Source organism: Schistocerca serialis, chromosome 3, assembly GCF_023864345.2.
Source record: "Schistocerca serialis cubense isolate TAMUIC-IGC-003099 chromosome 3, iqSchSeri2.2, whole genome shotgun sequence".
NCBI classification, from domain to species: Eukaryota; Metazoa; Arthropoda; class Insecta; order Orthoptera; family Acrididae; genus Schistocerca; species Schistocerca serialis.
The window spans coordinates 857,017,128-857,044,449 of NC_064640.1; the positions used below are offsets into that span (position 1 = coordinate 857,017,128).

Sequence of the window (27,322 nt, forward strand, 5' to 3'; positions counted from 1 at the left end):
TGGTTTGTTCTTTTCGTCGCCTTTTACGACTGGCAGAACATACCGGAGGCCGATTATTATTATTATTATTATTATTATTATTATTATTATTATTATTTCATTTTTTATGTTTTCCAAATTTTTCTCATAATTTCTCTGCTCTTGGAGATGTGGTCTATTCAATAATAAAATGAAAGGCTGCTTCTTCTGTGCCATACGCACTTTACTTTTATTTCTTTATGATGCGTCTCCAGTGGCAATACAAGTTTGCTTTATGTATATAACAACTGCGTTATATAGTGATTACAGATGTTACGATATTATAGTTTTTATTATTGTCGCATTTTAAGGTAACACATATTATTGGCTATTGAAGATACTTCATAAATAAAAAGAGAAACGTTTATGATACAAAACAGACTTTCATTTTGATGCATAGACTGGCCACATCTCCAAGAACAGTAATAATTAACTGTTTACATTAGTGCTTAATACATAACTTCAGCATAATTTGCAAGTAATTTAAGTTCAGAAAAAAAACTAATTTTAAAGGCACTGTCCGTAGCTTTGATAAGTTCATGTGTCCTGGATCTACGAGGAGCGTTCAATAAGTAATACAACACATTCTTTTCTCGGACAATTCCGGTTGAGAAAATACAGAATTTGTTGTGGGACATCGTGGAATACTCCCGCTTAAGCCCCTATGGTTTCACGAAGTTCCTATAGGTGACGGTGCTCAAGAAAATGGCTCTGAGCACAATGGGACTTAACATCTGTGGTCATCAGTCCCCTAGAACTTAGAACTACTTAAACCTAACCAACCTAAAGACATCACACACATCCATGCCCGAGTCAGGATTCGAACCTGCGACCGTAGCGGTCGCACAGTTCCAGACTAAAGCGCCTAGAACCGCTCTGCCACACCGGGCGGCTGTCTTTTTTTTTTTTTTTTTTTTTTTTTTTTTTTTTATAGTGACCATTTTGAGGAGATCATTGACAGTGAATCTAATGTTATTTTACCTTAAATTTGGGTTTGTACTACTGTTTTATCAGTAGTGTAGAAATGAAACCACTGGGGCGGTATGTAGTGTTGAGACAAGTTTTATTAAATTTTTGGCAGTTTTTTAGAACTATAATTTGTCTTAGGGTTTATGAGTTCATGGAAGTCTCGAGATGAGGGATTGTGTCTAGGAAATAAGCGAAATTGCTTTCAAATGTAACACATTAAATGATGGGTAGTTGAAAACTGTATTTCCTAGTGTCCCCAATGGGAAACCACCTCCTTAAAACACAATTGTTTCCTTCTAGTCAGTTTCTTCTGGTATTCGTAGCTTACTACGATAATTAAGATTAATTTTGTGAAAAATTTTAGAATTACGAGGGACGTTCTACAAGTAATGCAACATTTTTTTTCTCCACCAGTTTCGGTTGAAAAAATGCTAAATTTGTTGTGGGGCATCGTGGAATATTCTCGCTTCAGTTCCTATTGTCAGGAAGTTCCGATAGGTGGCTGCACTATACGTAGCCTTCAAATGGCGTCTGTAACAGAGGTGCGTTCCAAGCAAACAGCTGTCATCAAGTTCCTTTTGTGGGGAAAATCAGAGCATTGCAGATATTCATAGGCTCATGCAGAATATCTACGGAGACCTGGCAATGGAAAAAATGCTTCATGAGTTGTTGGGCGAGGCGTCTTTCATCATTGCAAATCTGTCCGGTCTCCCGCGTGTCAGATGGCGGCACACAGCTGTGACTCCTGCAGTACTGAAACGTACGGACACTCTCAGTTAAAAATGACTGCAGCGTGTTCGTCGCCACAGAGATGCAAACGAACTTCTCCTCCTTCATGATAACTCAATGCCTCACACAAGCTAGCGCAACTAAGGGTATCTCACAAAACTTCATTGGATTGTTCTTCCTCGTCTAACATATAGCCCGTATCTCGCCACTTTCAGACTTCCATCCATCTGACCCAATGGAGGATGTACTCGACGGGAAGCAGTACATGGATGACGGCGAGGTGGTTGTTGTAGCAAGACGGGCTCCGACTACGACCGCTGGCCGTTGTGGCCAAGCGGTTCTAAGCGCTTCAGTCTGGGACCGCTATGGTCGCAGGTTCGAATCCTGCCTCGGGCATGGATGTGTGTGGTCTCCTTAGGTTAGTTAGGTTTAAGTAGTTCTAAGTTCTAGGGAACTGATGACCTCAGATGGTAAGTCCATAGTGCTCAGAGCCATTTGAACTGGCGTCGACCAGTAGAATGGCACCGTGCGGGCATGCAGGCACTCCCAGTGAGGTGGCGTTAGCCAAAAGAGTGGGGAATAATGCAAGGCATTGTAATCCTGAATACAACCAACCTGTTATCAGAAAAAAGTGTTCCATTGCTTACTGAACGCTCCTCGTACATTCCAAAGTAAAACCAACTCCTTAAAAGAGTTTATTGTTTACGTTTTACCAATTTCTTATTGTATTCCTTGCTTGCTATGTTAATAAGGGCTAATTTTGCGAAAAAAATATATTTTTTTCATATTATTCCGAAAAAGGTTTTGAATGGTCGACGGTTCCAGTCGGACGAGGATGTACAACAGGCAGTAACAAACATCTTCACGCACCAGAACACTGTGTTTTACCAAACGGGTATCTTCAACCTGATCCGTCGGTGAGTTGATTTCTCCAATGCTTAAGGCTATTTTGCTTGGTTGGCTTACCAATTCGGCACTGAATGGGCTTTGATCGCTCCTTAAATTTTCCTGTTAAATGTGTTACGGTTTTTACGTCTAAACCGACGTTATCCCGTGTTCATTGGTGAAATCTGGATGTTACTGTGTCGATGTGGCTTAGACACGCATTTCGATGCACATTTAAGCTTCAGAGATGAAGTTTACCGTTACTAAACATAGCAGCAGATTTTTCTCATATCGAAAAACACTCTAAGATTAAAAAAAGTCACGCATCCGAATGGGACGGGGGTCAGTAGATGTGACGTACATATAGACACAAACAAATGCTTACATTTTTAGAAAAAGTTAGATGATTCATTTAATAGAAAGAGCTTCACAAATTGAGCTTGTCAGTAACTGGTCTGGGCATAATGGAAGCTGTTATTCGACTTGACATGGATAGATAGAGATGCTGGATTGAGATTTTCACTCTGCAGCCGAGTGTGCGATGACATGAAACTTCGTGGCAGATTAAAACTGTGTGCCGGACCGAGACTCGAACTCGGGACCTTTGCCTTTCGCGGGTAAGTACTCTACCAACTGAGCTACCCAAGCACGACTCACGCCCCGTCCTCACAGCTTAACATCTGCCACTACCTCGTCTTCTACCTTCCAAACTTTACAGAAGCTCTGCTGCGAAGGTTCATAGGAGAGATTGCTACACCACGAAGATGACGTGCTACAGACGCGAAATTTAACCGACAGGAAGAAGATGCTGTGATATGCAAATGATTAGCTTTTCAGAGCATTCACACAAGGTTGGCGCCGGTATTGACACCTACAACATGCTGACATGTGGAAAGTTTCCAACCGATTTCTCATACACAGACAGCAGTTGACCGGCGTTGCCTGGTAAAACGTTGTTGTGGTGCCTCGTGTGAGGAGGAGAAATGCGTACCATCGCGTTTCCGACTTCGATAAAGGTCGGATTGTAGCCCATCGCGATTGCGGTTTATCGTATCGCGACATTGCTGCTCGCGTTGGTCGAGATCCAATGACTGTTAGCATAATATGGAATCGGTGGGTTCAGGAGGGTAATACGGAACGCCGTACTGGATCCCAACGGCCTCATATCACTAGCAGTCGAGATGACAGGCATCTTATCCGCATGGCTGTATCGGATCGTGCAGCCACGTCTCGATCCCTGAGAGTCAACAGATGGGGACGTTTGCAAGACAACAACAATCTGCACGAATAGTTCGACGACGTTTGCAGCAGCATGGACTATCAGCTCGGAGACCATAGCTGCGGTTACCCTTGACGCTGCATCACAGACAGGAGCGCCTGCGATGGTGTACCCAACGACGAACCTGGGTGCACGAATGGCAAAACGTCATTTTTTCGGATGAATCCAGGTTCTGTTTACAGCATCATGATGGTCGCATCTGTGTTTGGCGACATCGCGGTGAACTCACATTGGAAGCGTGTATTCGTCATCGCCATACTGGCGTATCACCCAGCGTGATGGTATGGGGTGCATTGGTTACACGTCTCGGTCACCTCTTGTTCGCATTGACGGCACTTTGAACAGTGGACAGTACATTTCGGATGAGTTACGACCCGTGGCTCTGCTCTTAATTCGATCCCTGCGAAACCCTACCTTTTAGCAGGATAAGACCGAGCGAGGTGGCGCAGTGGTTAGCACACTGGACTCGCATTCGGGAGGACGATGGTTCAGTCCCGTCTCCGGCCATCCTGATTTAGGTTTTCCGTGATTTCCCTAAATCGCTTCAGGCAAATGCCGGGATGGTTCCTTTGAAAGGGCACGGTCGATTTCCTTCCCCATCCTTCACTCACCCGAGCTTGCGCGCTCCGTCTCTAATGACCTCGTTGTCGACGGGACGTTAAACACTAATCTCCTCCTCCCTCCTTCAGCAGGATAGTGCACGACCGCATGTTGCAGGTCCTGTACGGGCCTTTCTGGATACCGAAAGCTGCCTTGGCCAGCACATTCTCCAGATCTCTCACCAATTGAAAACGTCTGGCCAATGGTGGCCGAGCAACTGGCTCGTCACAATACGCCAGTCACTACTCTTGATGAACTATGGTATCGTGTTGAAGCTGCATGGGCAGCTGTACCACTTCACGCCATCTTTCGAAAGCCGTCTGTGCCGGTCAAAACTTGGAGGTAACAAGTCGTTGAGGGCTCCTTCCAAGTATAAGGGATTTCTCAAACCACGGACAAGCATACATTTTTAGTATTACTTCATGCATTTGGTCGTTTACTAGTTACGAATATTACATCATTTGTGATAATAAAAATAAGTAGACTGCCAAATAACATTGTAAATTTAATAAAATTCCATCCGATTACACGTACTTTCCCCATTATATCAGTTGTAATATAAATAATAAAGAAAATGACTGTGTTGAAAATAATAAAAAAAACTGAGGAACGCAACTCGATCCAGCGGCTTGAACGCCAAACAGTTAAAAAAATTATTTTGCTCTCTATTGTTTGTTGAATTTGTTCAGGGCTGACGTCCAATGACACCCATTCAGTTTGTCGATGATCCGTTCCCTCAGTTTTTTTATTATAAAGGGTAACTAGCGCTCTGACCGAACACGCTGAGCTACCGTGCCGGCACCACTCGGCTGCAGCCGCTTCATGGTTAAAATGACCACGCACAGATACATATACAGGGTGTTACAAAAAGGTACGGCCAAACTTTCAGGAAACATTCCTCACACAAAGAAAGAAAATGTTATGTGGACATGTGTCCGGAAACGCTTACTTTCCATGTTAGAGCTCATTTTATTACTTCAAATCGCATTAATCATGGAATGGAAACCCACAGCAACAGAACGTACCAGCGTCACTTCAAACACTTTGTTATAGGAAATGTTCAAAATGTCCTCCGTTAGCGAGGATACATGCATCCACCCTCCGTCGCATGGAATCCCTGATGCGCTGATGCACCCCTGGAGAATGGTGTATTGTATCACAGTAGTCCACAATACGAGCACGAAGAGTCTCTACATTTGGTACAGGGGTTGCGTAGACAAGAGCTTTCAAATGCCCCCATGAATGAAAGTCAAGACGGTTGAGGTCAGGAGAGCGTGGAGGCCATGGAATTGGTCCGCCTCTACCAATCCATCGGTCACCGAATCTGTTGTTGATAAGCGTATGAACACCACTGAAATGTGCAGGAGCTCCATCGTGCATGAACTACATGTTGTGTCGTGCTTTTAAAGGCACATGTTCTAGCAGCACAGGTAGAGTATCCCGTATGAAATGATAACGTGCTCCATTGAGCGTAGGTGGAAGAACATGGGGCCCAATCAAGACACCACCAACAACGCCTGCCCAAACGTTCACAGAAAATGTGTTGATGACGTGATTCATGTAGAGCAATGAGTCGCATGTCAACACAAGCACCGAAGTCAACATTTCCTTCCTTCAATTGGGCCAACTGGCGGTGAATCGAGGAAGTACAGTACATACTGAAGAAACTAAAATGAGCTCTAACATGGAAATTAAGCGTTTCCGAACACTTGTCCACATAACATCTTTTTCTTTATTTGTGCGTGAGGAATGTTTCCTGAAAGTTTGGCCGTGCCTTTTTGTAACACCCTGTATATTCGACGACCGAAATTACCTTGCGATTTTCTCAATAACGCTTGAGAAGTACGCTCTACTGCTTACACATTTTGTTGTGCTCATGGAGTACTACGAGTGTACGAAGTTTGCAGTAAATCCGCGTTCCAAACGTCGTGGCCTCCCCTTGTTAGAGTGTGTGTTCGGAGGGAAGAGATCTGGGAGACTGAAAGTGACAGTGCGCACGTGATGTAGCTAAACGGGTCAGGCAGAGTGCTTCCCCGCGTGTCTCGAGGCAAGGCGGCGGCGGCGATGACACAGCACGTGAGGAACTGCTGGACTTTCTTCGAAACGTGGAAGGCGGCCGCGTGGAGGGGGCAAGGCTGCACGTATAGCGGCCGCAGGCGGCAGCGCGGCGCAGTCCGCAAGCAGCATTCCGCGCAGAAGCTTGGGCCGCCGCCACCATCATGGTACGTCTTCCTCGCGTTTCGCTCACTTGTTACACTACTTCGTGGTGAAGGCTGCATCACAGCTCCCACGCTTTCGCCGTTATACAGTGTTTCACTGACAAGGACGAACGCGTCGTAGCGTATTGTCGCCTGTGGTCCGACAACTGCAGCTGATTGTTAGAATATCTTAACCCACGATTGTTTAGTCTGCTTCTTGTAAAATAACTCAATTCGCGTTTAAACCAGTTGCTTGTTATGTAGAATTCATTCACGCATTAATCATATATTTTTTCTGTTAAGTCACTTTATACGACTTAAAAAAAAGACTAACAATTTTCTGTAGGTGATGTTAGACAGGTTTCAGGAATTTTCGGAACTGCATTAAATTATACGGAGCTGTATTGTTTCTTTATTGTAACAATGTTTTAGTTCGTACTCCGACCACCTTCGGATTATCTGTTGGGTTGGGTTGTGTTTTGGGTGAAGAGACCAAACTACGAGGTCATCGGTCTCATCAGATTAGGGAAGGACGGGGAAGGAATTCGGCCGTGCCCTTTCAAAGGAACCATCCCGGCATTTTCCTGGAGCGATTTAGGGAAATCACGGAAAACCTAAACCAGGTTGGCCGGACGCGGGATTGAACCGTCGTCCTCCCGAATGGGAGCCCAGTCTGCTAACCACTGCCCACCTCGCTCGGTGATAACCTGTACCAGAGAAAACACTTGACCCTACTTCAGGTGGATACGACTATACTGATTACAGTGCCTCACAGAAACGCTACAGCTCTGTGTTATCCAGGGTGTCTGTTTTAACCTGAGACTATGAAATATCTCGATAACAACGCATCACCGGCCGGAGTGGCCGAGCGGTTCTAGGCGCTTGAGTCTGGAACCGCGCGACCGCTACGGTCGCAGGTTCGAATCCTGCCTTGGGCGTGGATGTGTGAGATGTCCTTAGGTTAGTTAGGTTTAAGTAGTGCTAAGTTCTAGCGGACTGATGACCTCAGATGTTAAGTCCCATAGTGCTCAGAGCCATTTGAACCATTTGAACAACGCATCGTACGAGAAAATGTTCTGGGTGAAAAGTTAATATTCGTGAAGGGTACATCAGTTTGCGCTAAAACTGGTCACCTTGTAACCACCCCACCTGCGTGAGCGGGGTCAACTTCGTATTTTCACATTGGAGCCCCCAATTTTCATTGCATATTCGGATTCTACGCCCAAAAAACGCGCACGGTTTACTTAAAAAATTGGATTCCATTCGTGATAGATGGAGCTGTAATCGAAATATATCAAGTGTGCCTGTTACTGCAATTAAGAACAGACGCATTTGATTCCACATACCATTTAGAATGTAAATGTAAACCTTTGTGTTCTGATGGGTGATACTTTATTTTCGAAATTTATTTTAGTGTAGCAAATTTGATTTTACAGTACAGAATGGTTAGCCGTCAATGTTCAGTTAGAAAGTGTGTGTAGCAGGGCCCACGAACAACGACGGGGATTTAACAGTTTTCTGTTCCCTTCTAGATGCGTAATATCGATGAGTTCCCTTGCCTCTCAGCATTGTGGTGTTAGGTTTCAGTGAGTCCCCTTTCCTCTCACCATTGGGGTGCTTGTTTTCCGTGAGCACCCACGGCAGGTGCGTCGGCCACTATCACTGCAAGGACATTTTATATTATTACAAAGGTTGTGGATTGTATCCCGCCGGTATCCGCGATGCAAGTGCGAAGTGGAAACACACACCGAAATCAGTCACCCTGATGGCGGGATTCGAGGGCGGCCACCGAAATTAAGCGTTCAGGTGGTTTCAGAACTCACTACAACCAACACAAAACTACATTACCATACAAGTAGCTTGATTGCTAGAAATGTTAATGTCTGGCCATATTATTTTAACTGCGCAATCAGATTTGCAACACTGAAGCAAATTTCGAACATAACTATCAACCTTTAACACAAAAAGGTTTAAATTTACATCGCATAATGAAATTTATAATCAAACGCATTGGTTCGTAATTACGAAAAGAGGCACACTTGATAACTATCGAGTGGAACGCCATCTACCACGAATGGAAAACAATTGTTAGAGAAAACCCTGTATAATGCAGTAAAAAAAAAATAATAATTCTTTTGACTGCAAATATACGAGAATGGATTTTTACTCGTTGTGTAGTCTCATTCATTATATACAGGGTGTTTCAAAAATGACCGGTATATTTGAAACGGCAATAAAAACTAAACGAGCAGCGATAGAAATACACCGTTTGTTGCAATATGCTTGGGACAACAGTACATTTTCAGGCGGACAAACTTTCGAAATTACAGTAGTTACAATTTTCAACAACAGATGGCGCTGCGGTCTGGGAAACTCTATAGTACGATATTTTCCATATATCCACCATGCTTAGCAATAATATGGCGTAGTCTCTGAATGAAATTACCCGAAACCTTTGACAACGTGTCTGGCGGAATGGCTTCACATGCAGATGAGATGTACTGCTTCAGCTGTTCAATTGTTTCTGGATTCTGGCGGTACACCTGGTCTTTCAAGTGTCCCCACAGAAAGAAGTCACAGGGGTTCATGTCTGGCGAATAGGGAGGCCAATCCACGCCGCCTCCTGTATGTTTCGGATAGCCCAAAGCAATCACACGATCATCGAAATATTCATTCAGGAAATTAAAGACGTCGGCCGTGCGATGTGGCCGGGCACCATCTTGCATAAACCACGAGGTGTTCGCAGTGTCGTCTAAGGCAGTTTGTACCGCCACAAATTCACGAAGAATGTCCAGATAGCGAGATGCGGTAATCGTTTCGGATCTGAAAAATGGGCCAATGATTCCTTTGGAAGAAATGGCGGCCCAGACCAGTACTTTTTGAGGATGCAGGGACGATGGGACTGCAACATGGGGCTTTTCGGTTCCCCATATGCGCCAGTTCTGTTTATTGACGAAGCCATCCAGGTAAAAATAAGCTTCGTCAGTAAACCAAATGCTGCCCACATGCATATCGCCGTCATCAATCCTGTGCACTATATCGTTAGCGAATGTCTCACGTGCAGCAATGGTAGCGGCGCTGAGGGATTGCTGCGTTTGAATTTTGTATGGATAGAGGTGTAAACTCTGGCGCATGAGACGATACGTGGACGTTGGCGTCATTTGGACCGCAGCTGCAACACGGCGAACGGAAACCCGAGGCCGCTGTTGGATCACCTTCTGCACTAGCTGCACGTTGCCCTCTGTGGTTGCCGTGCGCGGTCGCCCTACCTTTCTAGCACGTTCATCCGTCACGTTCCCAGTCCGTTGAAATTTTTCAAACAGATCCTTTATTGTATCGCTTTTCGGTCCTTTGGTTACATTAAACCTCCGTTAAAAACTTCGTCTTGTTGCAACAACACTGTGTTCTAGGCGGAAAAATCCTCTGTTCTAAGGAATAAACCATGTTGTCTACAGCACACTTGCACGTTGTGAACAGCACACGCTTACAGCAGAAAGACGACGTACAGAATGGCGCACCCACAGACTGCGGTGTCTTCTATATCTTTCACATCACATGCAGCGCCATCTGTTGTTGAAAATTGTAACTACTGTAATTTCGAAAGTTTGTCCGCCTGAAAATGTACTGTTGTCCCAAGCATATTGCAACAAACGGTGTATTTCTATCGCTGCTCGTTTAATTTTTATTGCCGTTTCAAATATACCGGTCATTTTTGAAACACCCTGTAGAAGTCATGGATTACATTTTAAATATATTGTAGTTACATATGTAGGCGGCGTGTATGCGCAAGAATCATTACGGTATTCTTACATATAATTTATCCCGGCTATCTACGTAACGTAAGTATGCGGCCTTTAATGTTAGAGTAACCGAAAAATCTATAACGGAAGGCCAGTGTAAGACACGCAGTGAGTGAAGGACGAAGAACAGTGAAAAATCATCAGCAGTCACTTAGTTTTAATTGCTCATTTCAATTAATTTTCGCCATTACCGGGTTCGATCGCAGACTCCTCATTATCAAATGGGTTCCTGCATATTTTACACCCACAATGAGCTAGCTATCATCGACTTGTTCGCTACGTTACGTCTGGCGGCCTTGAGCAAACAGAAAATATCGACATCTCCGATTTCGAAAGAGAGAAAGGATTATGTAGAGTGAGTCATCAACAAATACAAAGCTATTTAATGGCACCTGGTGAGTGAAATGTTCAAGGGTCCATGAGAAACTGCGCTACGAGACCAAAACTAACGATAGTGACAACTAAAGCATACATATCGCTGAAATATTACAACTGGTGGCTTTTCCTTTTGTCAGAATACGAAACGAAGGAGCCATATATTTCGACAGTAACATTTTTTTTTTTTTTAGAAAAGTTATTAAAATTTGTCGATATATTCTAACGCAACCAAGTGAGTTATACTTACCTATCATCGGGTTAATGACAGAATAGGACCTTAGTGATAAAATGCGCAGCAGATTTTCAACAGAACAGCGATTAATACGGTACATCATCATAGACTGTTTAACAACGAACAGCAAATGCAGTAAGTTAAATTCCTACTGTTTTATATTCACTATCAGTGCAGTATCACGCACATGTTATCTTTGGAGCACCTGGACAACAATAGTTGCAACGAGAACTACCTTAAAAGGCTGTTTGGTTCCATAACGGATTAACGGAAGCATTAACATGTATATTCACTCCTTGTAATCCTAGGACGATATAGTACCGATGTTCTTCCACAAAAAGCATGATTGTTAAAACCGATATCTAACGTTCGCGACGCCTTAGTCCTGAGAGAGAACATTTTACAGAGAGAAACTCAATAAGAAAACCTGATAACTAATTTGAAATGATTGGCTACTTTTTATTCAATTCCTCGCAATAAATATAATCGATGTATTTCGATGAATATCTGGCGTGAGTAATAAGGATATAACTGTAGTTCAGACACTTATCCATACAAATATCTATAAATTCTTCTCCCCAATAGCGAAAATAATGGCCAGTACCTACTTTTATATATATTTCATACTGTTGATGTACCAAGAGATAAACCATTTCAAGGGTCGTCCTGTTCTCTCATTGTTGCAAGGGCCTGGTAACAGAACAAGACACATGTCGGATGAAGGGTTTCACGTGCTCGAACGCTGTAACCTTATTAAGACACCATGTCACTGTTGTTAAATGTAACTGAGGTAGACTTGTATTCGGGAACAAATAGGTTCATATCTCTGTGCGGCCATAAAGTTTTCTTTGGTTTCCCTAAAAAATTTCAGACGAATGCTGGGACAGTATTTTAAAAAATGCACTGGTATCTTCCTCCGCTGCTCTTGTACAACTAAGCTATCGAGTGATCCGTGTATAGTGATATCGATGTCGACAACATATTAAACTTTAGGCCTCCTTCCTTCTTCCTAATATTAGACAAGAACTTAAGTCTACCTCAGACGCAATAACTCAAAATTCTGTAGTATATTATAATAAAGTTCATCGATTTGGAGTTAGTGGTAGCTCGTAAGCATAAAACATAGTCGCAGAATTTGCAGGAAGATTCATTCGTATTGGAAGCTATCTCAAGTTGTGATGTGGGACAGATCGGTACGTCATATAAATAAAAGTGGTATTTTCGAAAAGTAAATTAGTGTTGCAGCTATCACATACGTTCCACCTGAACACTGGAACCTCTTATTTCGATAAGGTACTTATCCATAATTCTCTTTGGAGATACCGTACAACTGCCTTCTTTTTATTTAATTTCATTCTTAATTTGCAATTTTTCTGGAGTGTCGGCGACGTGTTTCTCTAGTCAGTCAGTTTGCCAAATTTTGCCGTACAGTTCATCGATGTTGTGCAAGGCGTATCGTATTAGCCAAACCACCCATCGTCATTAAAAAGTAGGCATAATCTTCTCACTGAAGGACTCACGGTTTACGATTTAGATCTACTGACAGACATTGCGTGCAGAGTACTGCATCTTTAAAACAGAAAAACCACAAAAGTGAGTGTACTTAAAGTTTTAAGCATGTTATCCAGATGACGTTTGTCATTGTTCTTTGCTCAGAACATGAATGAATACGGACCTCCCGTCTACACCTCATACTACTTTGGTTTGTTTCTTGATTTCATAATTTCGCTGTCAATCTCTTCAGATATCTAGTTGTACTCGTATACATCCAGTAATATCCTCATGCCATATCAATATACTATGAAAGAAACATGGAGATGTTTTTTGCAGCTGCTTGTTCCTTCGAGAAGATATATGTGGTATCACGCTGTTTCATTTATGTCACTTAACTGTGTCTGTGGTAGTTCGGTAATTACGCGAATTTATTCGTCTCCAGCATGAACGAGTTGACTTGAGTAGCATTCCTCCGATAGTCACTGACTGCTGTCACTGCTTAATTCACTCAAGAACCCTTCATACTGCCACTCATCAGAGCCACTTACTTCAGTATTTCAGAGATCTAATGCTAGACTGCTTGAGATTATCGAATCACTTGAAACTCTCAATCATGGAGGATCTATACAAGTGTTGACAATTTGTTCAACTGGCAGATCTAGTGATGCACGCTGAGTACCACTGTCAAAGGCGAACTGTGGGAAAGTGTAAACATTAACATGTGGTTCACTGGTGCTGATAGTTTAACACCGAGCCTGCGGATGTGTGTTAAGCGAAATCGCCAGACTGCCTAAGTCCTTATATTTACGAGTATGTTTTGGAACATCTACAGTTCGATGAAGTTTAGTAAACAAGCATGCAGTATCTCTATACGTTTATATACGGAGTGGTAAATATAGTGGCGACTGAAACGGATTCCATTCATCCTGGTGACAATATGCTGAATAAATGAGCAGCGACGTTGACATGGAAATCTCTGAAATGACACCCAGTTGAAATCTTGCTCCAAACTGTAAGCCTTACCAAATATTTCTTCTTATGTTGCGCTGTGGTCAACTCCCAAAATCTAAGTCATTTTTTTTAAAAAAGCGCTTGTTGTAGGTTCTTCATTTAATATGAAAAATTCTGATATCAAAATTTATCTTTAACGAGTTGCTGCTGCTTTATTAATGTTCTGTATGAAGTGGAAGTATAGATCGTAATATCAACGGCCGTTATAACGAAAGTAAGTTTTTTTTACACGGCGTCTTCAAAGAGATTTTCAAAAAATCAAAGACGCAGCGAATGAAAAGTATCGGTATTATGAAAATAACTGACAAAAACAGTACTTAGCTACTCAGTCGATAGCAGATAATTACAATATTTTGGCTATACAATAGAAAGAGTTAATTGCAACGTACTACAGGCCATTATGCACCGGTAACAAAGTGAAAAGTTTTCGAAACTAACAACGTCGTGGTTACGAAATGTGAATAACTGCTTATGGTTTATATCACATAGTCTGTTCACAACAACAGTCCCTGAAACTCGACTGGACGCAGTGACCGCTAACCCTTGACACGGAGATGCCTCAGAAAAAGAAGAAAATGCGATACTGGATGGAACAATCGTTAGTGTTATTCAGTCACTGAACCTGAGATTATTTTTCACTCTCTAAATTGGCAGCCCTCATTTACAATGGTCATATGGGTCATTTGACAGAGTAGGGAACAGCGATAATTGCTTGTAGAGGCTAACGTAATGTTTTTATTGTTGGTGATGGAGGTGCGAGAAAGCTGTAACTTAGAGCCGGCACATAGCCTGCTTGCATCGCAAAGCAACATGACCACAAGTTATATATATATATATGTCACGCAGCTCGTGGTCTAATGGCTAACGTTGCTACGTCTGGATCACAGGGTCCCGGGTTCGATTCCCGACAGGGTTGCCGATTTTCTCTGCCCGGGGACTGGGTGTTCGTGTTGTCCTCATCATCTAATCATCATCCTCATCATTCGTGACAGTGGCTAGACTGTACTGTGGAAAAAAACTGGACTGTGGAAAAATTTGGACTTTGTACGGGCGCTGATGACCGAGCAGTTGAGCGCCCCACAAACCAATCGTCGTCGTCGTCGTCGTCGTCGTCGTCGTCGTCGTCATCATTATCATCCAAAAGACGCCGGGATCATCTTTGAGAAACAATACCGCATCTTCTCACTTATCGTCACGTGGTTGAATGGCTAGAATTTTAAACCATGCCGTCTGCGCACAGGTAGGTGATAGGGAAAAGTCAAAAGACTTCAAAGACTTTTGCCGTCTCCAATGAACTGACACATTCCTTCCATCCTTCCTTCCGTCATATCCTTCTATAGCCTATTACCAAAGAGCGAAATTTAAAATTGGTTCATACCTCACTGACCCGCCTCTCAGAAGTACTCGAGTACAGACGCTGAAAGCCTGAATCTAAATCTACACCCTACAAACCACCGTATGACGTGTGGTAGAGGCAACATATCGTATAAGAATCATTATTTACCTTCCTGTTCCATAACCGGATGCTAAGGACGGAAAAGGATTGTCGGATACCCTTTGTATGTAACATACTTTCTTTAGTTCTACCCTCTCTGTTATTAGCAGAGGTGTAACTTGGAGGAAATAATAGTTTTCTTGACTATTGTTGGAAGCTCGGAAAGTTTGAGAATTGTTCTTCGCAATGTACATCTCCTGTCTTGTACCACATACAATTGGTAATTACGCAGTAAATCTGCGACTTTCTAGCACAGACTAAACTAACTCATGCCGGAAATCTCCGCTGTAGTTGTAATGATCAGCATCTCTTCCGTTAACCGACTTGTTAAAGGTATCAATCCGTAGTACAGTATTGGTAGAACGATGCTTTCGTAAGTGGCGTGCTCAAAATATGTCTGACTGTTGATCTGTCAAAAGGGAACTTAAAATTACAATGAAGTAGATTAGTGGGAGTTGACGGTCAATAGGACAGCGATTGTAGCGCCGTGACACAGGTAAAGATACCGGCGACCTTGCACAGCCAGAGCAAATTAATCACCATTTTCTGACATGGTACGAAAGTGCAGAAAACGGGCAACTAAAAATAATCTTCCCACACGAAATCTTGGCGTTTCCTAAGAAAGGCTTTCCTGTCGGCTTTAAAGTAAGATACTTACTTCTAGCTCTGCAGATTTTCTATTGCAGAGTCCTGTCGCTTTCGATGTACAGCTGCTTTTTAGTTTTATAATGGAAGAGTATGTTAAGTGGAGCAATGACAGCAAATTTTTTCCTCATTATGAAAGACTGTCCAATAAATGAATACTCAATAATGGCAAAATATGTTCAGGACACCCTGCAGAACCTCTTAATTGACACATTACACTAAATAATTATAAAAAGAAGATCAGCAAAAGTTCCTCATTACGTGTTGTAAAACACGTAAGCGCCAGAATACCGATAGACGTAATATTTTCATTGAAAATAGGGAACTTCTTGTGAAGGTAACTGGATAAAGAGTTAAAGTAAATATGAGAGAGAATTTATTCCTCCGAATTGTTTACGGAAACAACAGAACTGTGTTCCTGAGAAAACATGAATCACCCTTTCTAAAGGATTTTATGCTTTCGAAATATTTTCGCCGGCCGGAGTGGCCATGCGGTTCTAGGCGCTATAGTCTGGAGCCGAGCGACCGCTCCGGTCGCAGGTTCGAATCCTGCCTCGGACATGGATGTGTGTGATGTCCTTAGGTTAGTTAGGTTTAAGTAGTTCTAAGTTCTAGGCGACTGATGACCTCAGAAGTTAAGTCGCATAGTGCTCAGACCCATTTGAACCATTTTTGAAATATTTTGCTTCTGAAAGGGTACACTACAACGGGTGTCTTATTATCTTTCTATTCTGCCCTCTGGTTTTAATACCTACCTCTGCTTTTCTTTGTGGCGTACGTTTTCCCTCTTTCTGTTCGTTTCTTTCGTTTACTCTTTCGTTGTGGTTCACCATTCCTTTTAACCCCTTTTACTTTCTCAAACTGAATTTTGGTGTTTTCTTACGTTGCGCCTTGTTTGCCTCAGGAAAAAGTGACTGACGACCCTGTAATTTGGTCCCTTTATACCCCAAACCAAGCAACCAAAAACGTCTCCACGTCGGCCCATGTTACTGCGCCGATTAAGTAATTTGGCGGTGGAGGGTCACATGACCACCTGGTACCAGTTCGACACCATCTCCGTAGTCACCATTGTGCTCGTTTAAACTGATGACTAATAGTTTATCCGATTATTGTTATAACAACGATACACATAATCAAATGGTTGAAATGGCGCTGAGCACTATGGGACTTAACATCGGAAGTCATCAGTCCCCTAGAACTTAGAACTACTTACACCTAACTAACCTAAGGACATCACACACATCCATGCCCGAGGCAGGATTCGAACCTGCGACCTTAGTAGTCGCGCGGTTCCGAACTGAAGCGCCTAGAACCGCTCGGCCACCGCGACTGGCTACACATAATCACAAATTAAACTTCCGTGTGAATATTTGAAGCAACTCCCAGTGCAGTCATAGCAATACAGAGATGCGTATCTTATATGGGCATTAACTTACGAACTGATCATGTTGTAGGCTAATGAAATATGTACATCACAATTGCAAAAGAACTCTGCATTGTAGGGTTAATGTTCTTCTTTAATTTTCTTGCGATAAGCTCGTAGTTTGTGTATAGCGCCGCTAAAAGATTGTATTGGCATCCAGTCTGTGGAAGGGTTACGATAAGGCACGGTGAGCACGTAAAGCGCGCAGTCACGTGTGTGAGTCGGCGGTGTGAAACGGCTGGCGGTGGTCCAGACTAGATGTACTGGCGCGAGTTCAGCAACGGCGGTCATCTGCTGATCATGCCGACGCGTTATGACAAATCACGCTGAGACGGATGACGTGTCTTCGCAGATAAATCTCGCCGCATGTTTTATCTTTGCAGCGCTCTGCCGTCAAGGTCTTCCTGGGTGAGAGTTCCTGCAAGGAAACCGGTCTTCTCTCACGGATATGGAAGTTCTGATGTTACCGAAGAGTAAAAAAGTTACCAACTCGAAGCTCGCGTGAATGGTTAACTGTGCTTCGAAAAGAACCTCTTTTTGTTCATAACTGTCATCCCCGCCTTAAATCGAACAACAGAGATGTAAATCTCGATTGCAATACGGAGTTTTCATACAAGGACTTGCTCATTTATTTTAATTCGGGAAGACAACTGTGCGTACCCTAAGGCAAGACTAGTGTAAACTATGCGTTGCCGAACAGATCAAATGTGGAGGAAATAAAATGAAATCCCTACAGTTAATTCATTACGCGCGCGCGAGTGAGGACTGGAACCTCCGCCGGGACCAGCCGCACAGTCCATGATTGCTGCGCCCTAGACCGCTCGGCTAATCCCGCGCGGCTAAGCAACTGTTCGGCACTAGCTTTTTTGTCTCTTGATTTCATTCGCCTGTCTCCATCGCCGTTGCTGTCTATCTTAAATTCTTAACGTAAGTGGCCAAATTTGTAATGCGATGTCCTTTCTTCCTTAATATTGAAATTTTCGTGTTATCGAATCTCAAAGGCGCTACCATATAAGCACTGATAACACACCGTTGGCTATTAAAAATGCAGCACCAGAAAGAACAGTAAATAAAGAAATTTTACTTACTGTACGTAAATGGTATAGTATGAAGAATGCATGATTAAATTTGTGAGTGGTTTGGGGGTATAGGGGGTGCAAAAAGCAGTACACAGAGGTGCCACCTCTGGTAGCAACAGTGCATCGAACCCTGAGCTTGGATGACAGATATAAGTACGTCATTCCATGCTGCTTCAACTCTTGCCATTTTACCAGTTTTAGTGGCTGGCAAGTGGTGGGGTGATTGTCTCTCGACAACCTGTAACTATATGTTTCCATTGGGTGAGAAGTCTGGAGAAAATGCTGGCTACGGCAACAGTCGAACATCCTCGGTGTCGAGGTAGATCAGGACAGCGCGGTGCTTGTCTCTCGACGACCTGTAACTAGATGTTTTCATTGGGTGAGAAGTTTGGAGAATATGCTGGCTACGGCAACAGCCGAACATCCTCAGTGTCGAAGTATATCAGGACAGCGCCGGAAACATTCGGTCTTGCATTATCTTGTTGAAAGATGTCGTCAGGGAGGCTTCGATGATAGGGCACGACCATTGGCCTTACAATGTCAAAATTACAATGCCAAAATCATCAGCTATGCGAGCCACAGGTCATCTTACTGTGTATCCAGTGGCACCCCATACCATAACGCCACTTGCTGGGCATGTACGACGATGACGAATGCAGTCCGGTTACGTTCGTTCTCCTCATAGCGTCCACGCACAGATACGTCCAAAGTGATGTTGTACACAGATCCGTGGATTGTCTGATGGTCGACGTAGTGTCCAGTGTTGCCGTTGGGTGCATCACTGCCTGGACACTTACCTCGGTTACCGCATCAGGGGTAGTCGCAACAATGATCGTCTTGCTAACGGTTCGTGATGCTCCAGATGTCGTCGCACTGTTCATTTGAATACGTGATTTCCTGCAAACAAGTACACTGGCTGACTCAAGGTACGTGACATGACTGTACGACACTGCACGACCGAGCAAACATTGTGTGTGCATCCTCTCGGGCACTAGTCGCGTGGGGCCATTGACATTCTGCGTAGCATTCAGAATGACTCTTCTAGACCCGTCGCTTCCAGTCACATGACAGTCGTAGGATGCTCACCACCGCGAGTAGCAATACAACGGAACGAGTAATACAGTTTCGACAGGCTACGATCTGTCGAATTCCAAAGCCTACTGGTAGAGGTTTCTTCTTCTTAAACGAGGCATAACATGATCTCGCAAACAAACAACATTCAAATGCGGTTTACAAACGACAAAACTGCTGCGTAATCTTTTCTTGTATACAGAATGTAGATGGCGGTACTCTTACCCGCTTTGTGCGGTTGCATTGAAATGCTGATCATTTTTATATCCTGGCATGTAGTGCATTACATGCCAGTCTGACGTTTGTTGCATGCCACCTTCGTGGTGTTGCACTTTTAATGGTCAGAAATGTAGTTATTTGTGGCGGACAGAGCAATTTTTGACTACATGTTGAGGGGTACTCTTTTTATCATAGCGGAATGATGGACATAACGAAACTTCCTGGCAGATTAAAACTTGCCTTCCGCGGGCAAGAGCTCTACCATCTGAGCTATCCAAGCGCGACTCACGACCCGTCCCCGTAGCTTTACTTCCGCCAGTACCTCGTCTCTTACCTTCCAAACTCCACAGAAGCTCTGCGGAGTAACTTGCAGAACCAGCACTCCTGGAAAACCCCCCCAGGGGATCCACAACTCTTTTGTCGCTACGTGCGTAGCGAGCACGGGACCCCGAGCTAATGTGGCCTTCCTTCCTTTCCGGGCTGCATACCTCCCCTTTCCGCATCCTTCCCCATCCCCCATCTTCGCCCCCCCCCCCTCACCTCTGGCTCTTTCCTTCCCTTTCTCCCCCTCCAGGAGTGTGGTTTGTGCCTACGTCCGGAGACGGACGCTTGTAAATGTACCGCATTCTTCGCCTTCCTTGCTTGTATGTCTTCATCCTTCCTTTGTCCTTCTCTTTTCCTTACCTCTTCTCTTTACCCTTTTCTCCGCTGCGGCGTTTGAGACCTCTCTTCTTTCCTTTCCCTTTCTCTTTCTTCCTCCCTGTGCGTGTCTGAATGCCGACCCACGCACTTCCATGCATAGCCGGTTACAGGGTAACGCGTAATTCCCTGCCCCGGGTAGACAGGTAGGACACGTACGTACCCCCTGGTAACGGCCAGGCCCAGGGAGGGGTGATTACCCGAGCTGATACCTTCCGAAAGTGCCGATTGGTCCCTCCATCCGTTTGTCGGGAGGTGTGACCTGAGGTGTGAACAATCACCTAAGGCAGGAGTGCCCTCAGAGAGGGCCCCCACAAGGGAGGAGCGCGCCATCGGAGACGCCGGTAATCATGGGGGATTCTTCCGCAATGGTTTCCTCACCTTTCACTATGACTGCTCACAAACGTAAGTTCACTGAGTCTCAGCCACAGTCAGTTCTTCCATCGTTGCCACAGTTCTTGTTGTTTCTCGGTCTGACGAAGGTCACGACTTCTCCACGGTCAACCCTTTCATTATTCAGAAAGGTGTCGACGCAATTGCAGGTCCTGTAAAGTCTTGTTCCAGATTACGGAATGGCACCCTGTTGTTAGAAAGTCAGTGCACAAAAATTGCTGCGTACCTCACTACTACACACCTTCCCTGTCCGGGTGGAACCGCACCATACTTTAAATTCCTCGCGTGGAGTCGTTTATACACGCTCCCTCGATGGATTGTCTGACGAAGAAATTCAGCACTACCTGTCTGACCAGAGCGTAACGGCTGTTCATAGGGTTATGAAAAGGGTTGACACGAACATCATTCCAACCCGCACTGTCTTCTTGACATTTGACAAAGTTCAACTCCCATCGAAAATCAAAGCAGGCTATGAGAGAATTTCCGTTCGCCTTTACGTCCCAAACCCTACGCGTTGCTATCGGTGTCAGCGGTTCAATCACACCAGCCAGTCCTGTTCCAATCCGGCCAAATGTGTTACGTGTGGCAAGGATGCCCATGAGGGTGCTTGTCCACCTCCATCCCCTCGCTGCATCAACTGTATGGGTGACCACGCTGTTTCCTCTCGAGATTGTCCCGTTTTTAAGGACGAAAAGCTCATCCAGGAAATTAGAGTAAAGGAAAATGTGTCGACCTTTGCTGCTCGAAAATTATTCGCCAGTCGACAGCCCACCGTGCCTCAGAAAGGAAAATACAGCACTGTCCTTGCTTCTCCTCGGCCAACAAAGGAGGCGGCCACGCAGACTTGCGTCCTCACCTTTAGTCGTCAGATCGGCCAGCGCAAAGATCGCCCGTTCAACCTCACCACTTTCGCCTGCCCACTCTATGGCTCACCCTTCGTCGAGTTCTGCTAAATCTCGAGCCCAAAAGTCAGACACCAAGACTTCGAAAAAAGAGCATACTCGTGAAGAGTTTTTACGTACGGCAACTTCCCAACCATCGGTTCCTCCTTCCTCTAAACATCACACTTCCAAGAAGGCTACAAAGAAACCCAGTTCCTCTCCTTCTCCGCCAAGGCGTGTCCCATCTACAGCACCACCTGGCGGAAATCGCCCTCGGCCGTCTTCTGTGTCGCCGAGGCGCACTGCTGGCGGCCGATCAACCGGCCGATCGCTGGTGGCAGGAGGTGCTCCTGACCAACCTATGGATCAGGATCTTCTGCCTTCGGCTGAATGCCATTCCATGCTGTCGGTCGCAAGCTCAGAGCAGTCGTTGAGTTGACAGCGACCTTGGTCACATTCCTCCATTTTCTGTTCACCCTGTGTCCATTATCCACTGGAATATCCGCGGTATTCGAGCCAATCGGGATGAATTGTCGATCCTCTTACAATCCTACTCGCCGGTCATCTTCTGTCTTCAGGAAACAAAGCTGCGTCACCATGACCGCTTTGTTCTCCCTCATTTTCAGTCCGTCCGATATGATCTCCCCTCTGTTGAAGGCACTCCAGCGCATGGAGGACTCATGATTCTTCTCCATGAAACTCTCCATTATCACCCAATTCATTTAAACACTTCCTTCCAAGCTGTCACCGTCCGTCTTTCCCTTTCCGGATACACGTTCTCTCTTTGTACTGTATACATTCCATCGTCCACACCAATGGCACGAGCTGATCTCCTTCATCTTCTTGGTCAACTTCCACCCCCATATATGCTGGTTGGGGACTTCAATGCCCACCACCCGCTTTGGGGATCTCCACATCCTTGTCCACGTGGCTCACTATTGCTAGACGTCTTCCACCAAGCAGATCTAGTTTGCCTCAACACTGGGGTCCCTATATTTTTGTCTGCCTCCACGACAAATTTATCTCATTTGGACCTTGCGGTCGGTACTGTTCCGCTAGCTCGGCGCTTCGAATGGCTCGCCCTTGATGATACACACTCAAGTGACCACTTTCCATGTGTCCTTAGACTGCAGCCTCAACTGCCCTACATGCGCCCGCGACGCTGGAAGTTTGCCCAAGGCGACTGGACACTTTTTTCGTCTCTAGCGACATTCGATGACCGTCACTTTCCCAGCGTCGACGATGAGATCACACATATTACCGACGTTATTCTTACAGCTGCGGAACATTCAGTACCACGCACCTCCGAATTGCCCCGGCGCCCCCCAGTTCCTTGGTGGAACGAGGCATGTCGTGATGCAATACGTGAGCGGCGACGTGCTCTCCGCGTTTTCCGCCACCATCCTACTTTGGCCAACTGTATCCGCTATAAGCAGTTCCGAGCGCGATGCCGTCGTGTCATCCGAGATAGCAAGAAGGCAAGCTGGAAATTCTTTATTAGCTCATTTAACACCTTCACTCCCTCCTCGGTAGTTTGGAGTCGGCTTCGACGGTTCTCAGGCACGCCTACTTTCTCCCCGGTCTCTGGGCTCACTGTCGCGCATGACACATTAGTGGACCCCGTCGCAATTTCTAACTCGTTGGGTCCGCACTTTGCTGAGATTTCGAGCTCTTCAAATTACCCGCCAGCGTTTCTCCCGAAGAAACGTGCAGCGGAAGTGCGACCTCTTGCTTTCTCCTCTCAAAATCGCGAAAGCTACAATACTGTTTTCTCCTCGCGGGAACTACAACATGCACTCTCTTCTTCTCGCTCCTCCGCCCCAGGAACGGATGGTATCCACGTCCAAATGTTGCTGCATTTATCAACCCATAGTCTGCGTTACCTCCTTCGCCTTTATAATCGAATTTGGACCGACAGTACTTTTCCCAGACGATGGCGGGAAGCTATCGTCGTTCCTGTTCCGAAACCTGGAAAGGACAAACATCTCCCCTCTATCTATCGCCCCATTTCTCTCACGAGTAGTGTCTGTAAGGTTTTGGAGCGTATGGTGAATTACCGTTTAGCGTGGTGGCTGGAATCCCGCAGTCTTTTAACACCTGCCCAATGCGGATTCCGAAAGCATCGTTCTGCAGTTGACCATCTTGTTGCTCTCTCCACTTATATCATGAACAATTTTCTCCGGAAACGCCAAACAGTAGCAATATTTTTTGATCTGGAGAGAGCATACGATACCTGTTGGAGGACAGGCATCCTCCGCACAGTGTTCTCTTGGGGCTTTCGAGGTCGGCTGCCCCTTTTTCTTCGCGAATTTATGGCAGAGCGCACATTTAGGGTGCGGGTGAACACTACTCTCTCCCGTACTTTCTCCCAAGAAAACGGGGTACCCCAGGGCTCCGTGCTGAGTGTTGTACTGTTTGCCATTGCCATAAATCCAATTATGGATTGTCTCCTTCCTGATGTCTCGGGCTCCCTCTTTGTGGACGATTTTGCGATCTACTACAACTCTCAACGGACCAGCCTTCTTGAACGACGTCTTCAAGGATGTCTCGATCGCCTCCACTCTTGGAGCATCGAAACCGGCTTCCGTTTTTCTCCCAGTAAGACCGTTTGTGTTAATTTTTGCCTACGTAAGGAGTTTCTTCCGCCCTCCTTACATCTAGGTCCTGTCAACCTTCCGTTTTCAGACGTCGCTAAATTCTTGGGTCTTATGTTTGACAGAAAACTGTGCTGGTCCTCCCACGTTTCCTATCTTTCGGCTCGCTGTCTGCAATCCCTCAACACCCTCCGTGTCCTGAATGGTACCTCCTGGGGAGCGGACCGAGTGGTCCTTCTCCGCCTCTATCGCGCCTTAGTGCGCTCGAAATTGGACTATGGAAGCATAGTCTACTCCTCTGCTCGGCCGTCTATTCTTCGGCGTCTCGACTCTATCCACCACCGTGGATTACGTTTAGTGTCTGGAGCTTTTTACACCAGCCATGTGGAAAGCCTTTATGCTGAGACTGCTGAACCTCCGCTGTCCAATCAGCGAGCAGTCCTTCTGAGTCGTTATGCTAGCCATCTGCCTTCCATGCCTGCTAATCCAGCCCATGACATTTTTTTCGACGCCTCCTTTGATGTAGGGTATGCAGGCCGCCCCTCCTCCCTAGTACCACCGGGAGTCCGCTTCCGTCAACTGCTCCATTCTCTTTCCCTCCGCTTTCCTAAAACCTTCTTGACAACTTGGGGTACAGCACCGCCTTGGCTCCGTCCCCGGATCTGCCTGCTCCGAGACCTTCGTCGATTTCCCAAGGATGGTACCCCTTCACTTGTTTATCGTCGGGCATTTGCTGCTCTATGTGCACAAATGACGGACGCCACATTTATTTACACCGACGGCTCGAAAACATCGTTAGGTGTAGGGAGTGCCTATATTGTTGGCGACACCCCAAATCACTTTCGGCTTCCCGACCAGTGTTCGGTTTATACTGCGGAGCTTTACGCTGTTCTCCAGGCTGTCCACTACATCCGCCGCCATCAGCGGATACAATACGTTATCTGCTCAGATTCCCTCAGCTCTCTCCTCAGTCTCCAAGCTCTTTATCCTGTGCACCCTCTGGTCCACCGGATTCAGGACTGTCTGCGCTTGCTCCACCTGGGGGGCGTCTCGGTGGCGTTCCTCTGTCTCCCGGGACACGTTGGTATCTGTGGAAATGAGGCGGCCGATATTGCAGCCAAGGCTGCAGTCTCTCTTCTTCGGCCAGCTATTCAATCGATTCCCTTCGCCGATCTACGGAGCGTTTTATGTCGTCGTGTTCTTCATTTATGGCACACGCATTGGTCGACACTTCCCCATAATAAATTGCGGGACGTGAAAGCTCTTCCTTGTGCTTGGACCTCTTCCTCCCGAACGCGTCGTCGGGAGGAGGTAATTTTAACTAGACTCCGGATAGGGCACTGTCTTTTTAGCCATCGACATCTTTTAAGCGGCGATCCTCCCTCACTCTGTCCCCACTGCTCTCAGCTGTGGACGGTAAGACACCTTTTAATTGAGTGCCCCTATTTTAATCCGTTACGCTCCCGTCTACAGCTGTCGCCTGATATATCGTCGATTTTAGCAGATGACACGCGCTCAGCCGACCGCGTTCTCAAGTTTATTAGTGCCAGTGAAATGACGTCAGTCATTTGAAGCTTTTTTTTGGGGACAACCAACCCCTTTCTGTAGTGGATTTTTAAGCCTTCCTTCTGCTTTTAGTTTCTCCAATTTTATGACTTTCGTTCCCATTTCTGCTGGTTTCCATTTTCGGTTTCTATTGTTTCCTAAGTCACGGACCGGGCGCTAATGACCATAGCAGTTTTGCGCCCTAAAACAAAAAAAAAAAACTCCTGGAAGAAAGGATACTGCACAGACATGGCTCTGCCACAGCCTGGGGAATGTTTCCAGAATGAGATTTTCACTCTGTGGCGGAGTGTGCACTGATATGAAACTCCCTGGCAGATTAAGGTACCGAGTTCGTGTCTCGGTCCGGCACACAGCTTTAATCTGCCATGAAGTTTCATATCAGCGCTCACTCCGCTGCAGAGTGAAAATCTCATTCTGGAAATGGACATAACGTTATGACGCTGTGATCACTATTCGGAGAATCAATCCAGTCTTCGCTTCCTTTGATCGATCTCTTAAAAAAAAAAAAAAAATTCTCTGGCATTTCACCCACAACTGCAGTATAAGTCTCCAGTCTTCTAGCAGCTTCTATAGTGTTCTCTTTACTGTGGCCAGTAATTGGGTGACCATCTCTTTTGTCCTTCGATTCCTTTCGATTGTCTTTCACTCTACCCTCTACGTTGGAGACATTACCTAACTGTCCATAGCTTGTAATGCGCTGTCCTTTTTACTTCTTTCTTGTTTTTTTTTTTTTTTTAATTGGGGGTGATCACAAAGTTTCCGTTTGAGGACGTTGCTGCAGTGTATAAGCAACGTAGTGCGCATCCGATGTGGGATATGAGCACCGACATATAGGCAACGAATTAGTGTGGCATTCGTGTCCTTCGAACTTGCGTGCGGTAAATGCTGAATCGTGAACTATGGCGAAGTTATTACCAAATGAGTTCAAACAGGACCAGCGCGCTGTTGTTCTTTTCTTGACTGCCGAAAGACGAACATCGGCAACCATCCATCGGAGAATGAAGAATGTGTTTGGAGCGGCATGTCGCCGAAAACCAGTGTTGTGGTACGGTGCCAAGTTCCTTGCTGGTCGCGATTTGACACAAGACGCCAGTCGTATCCATATCGCAAAATATGTCGTAACGCAGAAGTTAAGGCAACTCAAGTGGGAGACACTCTAGCACCCGTTTCATACTCCTCCCAGAGCGGTTATCACACTTTCTGTTCCCTAAAAAAAAAAAAGGACTTGAAGGGTCGACGATTCCTGTCGAACGGGTAGGTGTAGCAGGCAGTTACGGACTTCAGGCAGCAGAGCACGCTGTTTTACCAAACGGGTATCTTCAGCCTGGTGCGTCTGTGGGATGATTGCCTCAATGCTCGCGGCGATTTTGCCTGATTGGCGTACCAAGTCTATAAGCCTTCGAATGGAAACGTTTTGATCACCCACTTATAATACTGTTGAATCTCTCCTGCATGATGGTCAGTAATGGTTGGTTGCGATAACTAGTGTGTGTGTCTCCACATCATTTATTTTGTGTTTCTCTTTTCAAAAATTGTTCAAATGGCTCTGAGCACTATGGGACTTAACATCTGAGGTCATCAGTCCCCTAGAGCTTAGAACTACTTAAACCTAACTAACCTAAGGACATCACACACATCCATACCCGAGGCAGGATTCGAGCCTG

General features: G+C 45.3%; 1 protein-coding gene across 1 annotated transcript in view; it reads left to right on the forward strand.

The window, feature by feature from the left end:
• The first annotated feature begins 6,662 nt into the window (after positions 1 to 6,662).
• The window catches only part of LOC126470988 (5-aminolevulinate synthase, erythroid-specific, mitochondrial), a 113,330-nt gene continuing 92,670 nt past the window's right edge, over positions 6,663 to 27,322 (forward strand). The window contains exon 1 of the mRNA XM_050099031.1: positions 6,663 to 6,702. Coding sequence (XP_049954988.1) covers positions 6,700 to 6,702 — 3 coding nt within the window. The 5' untranslated portion in view covers positions 6,663 to 6,699. The remainder of the gene's footprint in view (positions 6,703 to 27,322) is intronic.